Source organism: Vicia villosa, linkage group LG5, assembly GCF_029867415.1.
Source record: "Vicia villosa cultivar HV-30 ecotype Madison, WI linkage group LG5, Vvil1.0, whole genome shotgun sequence".
In the NCBI taxonomy this organism is placed as follows: domain Eukaryota; kingdom Viridiplantae; phylum Streptophyta; class Magnoliopsida; order Fabales; family Fabaceae; genus Vicia; species Vicia villosa.
This window is the reverse complement of record NC_081184.1, coordinates 137,041,725-137,045,757: the sequence shown is the minus strand read 5'-3', so window position 1 is coordinate 137,045,757 and position 4,033 is coordinate 137,041,725. Positions and strand designations below refer to the sequence as shown.

Genomic DNA, 4,033 nt, shown 5'->3' with positions numbered 1-4,033 from the left:
CCGCCCGCCAACCCGCCACCTTGGCGGAGCGGGCTAAGTTTTTATGCCCATTTCAATTTGCGGGCTTGCCCGCCCCCGCTCTTTTTTTGGCAGGCATATGACGGGGCTGGCCGCCCGCTTTGCCACCCCTAGATCTGAGCATTGATTTTAAATCGCATAGTTGTTATTAAAAGTTCTTAGTTATCATAATATCAAAAGTTCTCATTTGATACGTCATATATATATATATATATATATATATATATATATATATATATATATATATATATGCCATTTTGACTTTATATTATTTCAAAAGTGTGTGGTTTAATTTATACAAAATTGAAAATGATATTTTAACTATAGTATATCGTAATATATGGTCAAATTCATCAGAGCATCTCTAAATCAAAAACAAATTACTATCTGATATGAATACATAGATGTATCTCCGAAACAATTGATGTAAAAAAGAAGACGTTCACTTAAAAATGCATTGTGTACATGGAGATGCATCTCCGAAATAATTTTTAAAAAATACATGGAGTTCAACTCAAGTGGGCGTGTTTTGGTGAGTCTAGAGATGTATCTCCGAAATCAGACAATTTCAAATTTTTAAAAGGTTGTTTTCCATCACACATAGGGTGGAGTTAGCAATTCTCAATTTATTTTTATGAAAACTATTTGGATATTAATTTTGATCGAATGCAGAAAAAAATACAAAAAAGCCCACAATATGCGGGTTTGGGTTTATTCAGCCCAATAGAGAAACAAAAACAGAGAAGGAGGGTATAAAAGCCCAGAGTGTGTTAAACCCTACCTTTTCCTTTGTTTCTGAAGCTACACCAAGAGAGTAAGCCGCGGCTGCATCAGGACGAGATTGCAACATGAAGGTTTTGTTTCCATTCATCAATAACTTCAATGCATTGATATCATTTTGATTTTTCCGACCTATTCATCTTCTTACTCTTCGTTTTTTGAATTCAGTTTAACGTTGCGAATCCCACCACTGGATGCCAGAAGAAGCTGGAAATCGATGATGACCAGAAGCTGTAATAATCTATTTACTCTACTGATTTTCTCATTCCTTAGTTTAATTACGTTTCTTAGGAGGGAAAAATTGTTATTTTGAAGTAGCCATAGTCATAGACGGAGAAAAATCCTTCATTTTATGCTTTGTGCTTTTTATGTTTTTCCCTCAATTATGTTCAATTTTATATATGTGAATCATGGATTTTGAATTTAATAGTTTTTTTTTTACACTTATACAGCTTATACATTAGTTTGTACTTAACTGTAGTGTAAATCTGTTGCTTGTTTCCCATATGTTCATGTTTATTGATATACATAGTGAAAAGAGTGTGGACATTTAAGTGAATTTGATTTTTAGTTTTTACTATTATTCAGTGCAGTGCTATTTATTGTTCCTTTTTGTATGCTAGATTTTGGCGGATTTATCTATGTAGCTTGTTTCTCTTTGATGATTCTGTTCTACATTCAATGTTGCAGCCGTGCATTTTGGGACAAGAGGATCTCACAGGAGGTTCTTGGTGATGCTTTGGGCGAGGTATGATCTTTAGCTTGCAATCTGCTGTGTGTGCTCTTGTATTTAAGAGTCTTGTAATTGATCTATTTTGCTTTATATTTTTATTACCTTCAGGAGTTTAAAGGATATGTTTTCAAGATTACTGGTGGGTGTGACAAACAAGGATTCCCAATGAAGCAGGGTGTGTTGACACCTGGGCGTGTTAGACTCTTGCTCCACAGAGGTAGATTAATTTGAGACATCAATTTTTTCTTTTCTTTTGGAGTACTATGTGCATATTATATTAGGTATTGTTAGTGCGACCTATGTTGTCTCCATAGCACTGCTATAGTGGAATAGCATACAATAGAGGTTATGTCTGCTGCAAGCAGACGGATGCTATTTTCGGCCCCAAATGGCTATTGCAGCCTGCTGTTGTGTCCAATAGTAGAATTTTTTGGATAAATTCCTCATACAATTCTTAAAACTGTTTTATTTAAGGCTGTGCATTTTAACCCGAACTCTTTGAAGAGTAATGCTATGATTAATGCTATTTTTAATTCAGTTTTGTTTTATTACCCTACGTTTTAAGTTCTTTAGTTATTAATTATGATGCTCTCTTTAGCGGTTATCCTGCTATACTTTGTACACTGGTTTTTGGTCTTTGCAATAGCGGTTATCCTGCTATACTGCTATAGCATTTCAGAGTTCAACATAACAGACTAGATTTATGGTTTTTTTGGTTGCCTATATTTGTCCTAATGATTTTTGGATCCTGGTAGAATTTCATTAGTTGCAGGATTTTAGATTCTCATAGTCAAACTTGTTTTTTACTTGAATAATTTTTTTATGCATTTCTGCAGGTACTCCTTGTTTCCGTGGACACGGAAGGCGTACTGGAGAGCGTAGAAGGAAGTCTGTTCGTGGATGTATTGTCAGCCCAGACCTCTCTGTTTTGAACTTGGTAATTGTGAAGAAAGGTGACAATGAATTACCAGGTCTTACTGATGTTGAGAAGCCAAGGATGAGAGGTCCTAAGAGAGCATCCAAAATTCGTAAGCTGTTCAACCTGTCAAAGGAGGATGATGTGCGAAAATATGTCAACACCTATCGTCGTACTTTTACCACCAAAGCTGGTGAGTTTCTGGTTCCACAAATACAGCATAAGTTTAATTATAAGTATCTGTTCCTGTTTATACTATTTGTTCAAAATATCCAATGTTTTAAAGCTAGTGTGTGCCTTTGTTATCAACTGTTGTCTCAGATGTGTATGTTTGATTGCAGGGAAAAAGGAGAGCAAAGCTCCCAAGATACAACGACTTGTCACTCCTTTGACACTCCAAAGGAAGCGAGCAAGAATTGCAGATAAGAAAAAGAGAATTGCTAAGGCTAAATCAGAGGCAGCAGATTATCAGAAACTCCTTGCATCCAGATTGAAGGAGCAGAGGGACCGCCGAAGTGAGAGTTTAGCAAAGAAGAGGTCTAGACTATCTACTGCCACCAAGCCAACTGCCACAGCATAGGCAACTTACAGCTAGAGATGTGGTGAAGTTTGAACTCTGCCTTAGTTTTCTGTAGTCTTGTTCCATGAGGGTGGTTATGATAAACATTTATGAATTTTCCTATTTAAATACTTTCGAGTTGATTGGCTTATTTTACATGCTTCTGTTTGGAATTTTCAATTGAATTTTGAAGGATTTTTGCTTAGTCTATAAATTATCTATTTTATGTTCTGTTTGCAATTGTAAGCTGCATATTACATTTCCATTTTAAGCAGCTTTGAGTAGCACTTAGCACAAGCAAGTCTTTTATGCATTTGTAGAAAAAATGTACATTGTAGGATAAAGTAGAATAGGTGAAACAATGTTGTTTTTTTTGGCAAATGTTAGGATAATTGTTAACTATCCTATAAATTTTGCATGAAGGTAAATTTGAACTTGGCCTTAGTTATTCTTGCTAGTGGGCATAACAAACGGTAGGTTATTTACTTTAATAAAGAAAATAAAAGAACTAGGCCAATATATGAAAAGGTGTAAGTACGAAGACATCGAAATTATGATTTTCTAAACTCAATTGTGAATTGATCTTGTGTATGGTTGAGGTTACTTGACATCTTTACGTAAAAATAAAAATATAGGGCACATACCTATAATTATAACCCGAGTGGATATCAAATTGGTATATGTTTTTTATATCATCCATAATCATTTCTATCACTTGTTACGATAAATGATATTTAAGACACTTAAAAATTTGGCTAAATGATATTTAATACAGTTACACTTTTCTTTTTTCCAAAGGCAACTATAACAATCGTATTTTCAAAATTATCTTTATAAATACTTCAATTTTTTTCATAACTTTCACTCGTCATTATAAATGCTTTACATAATCTACACCTATAAATGCTTTCTTTTATTCACCACTCCACTCGTCATTATTGATTACGTAAAGATTATTTTTTTCATAACTTTCACTCGTCATTATAAATGCTTTACATAATCTACACCTATAAATGCTTTCTTTTAT

At 34.2% G+C, this 4,033-nt stretch overlaps 1 protein-coding gene across 1 annotated transcript; it reads left to right on the top strand.

Moving 5' to 3' along the window:
• The first annotated feature begins 780 nt into the window (after positions 1 to 780).
• Positions 781 to 3,237, top strand: LOC131602671 (small ribosomal subunit protein eS6-like). The gene is made up of 6 exons (XM_058874841.1): positions 781 to 872; positions 967 to 1,031; positions 1,489 to 1,546; positions 1,640 to 1,748; positions 2,368 to 2,640; positions 2,789 to 3,237. Exons 1-6 carry the CDS (start codon positions 867 to 869, stop codon positions 3,025 to 3,027), a joined length of 750 nt encoding a protein of 249 aa, XP_058730824.1. The 5' UTR covers positions 781 to 866; the 3' UTR covers positions 3,028 to 3,237.
• The last annotated feature ends 796 nt before the right edge of the window (positions 3,238 to 4,033 follow it).

What these genes read in the sequence shown, in the direction of transcription:
- LOC131602671 (XM_058874841.1), top strand. An exon ending in TTGGTGATGCTTTGGGCGAG is followed by an intron (nt 1,547 to 1,639) that starts GTATGATCTTTA and finishes TATTACCTTCAG; the next exon opens with GAGTTTAAAGGATATGTTTT. An exon ending in TACTTTTACCACCAAAGCTG is followed by an intron (nt 2,641 to 2,788) that starts GTGAGTTTCTGG and finishes GTTTGATTGCAG; the next exon opens with GGAAAAAGGAGAGCAAAGCT.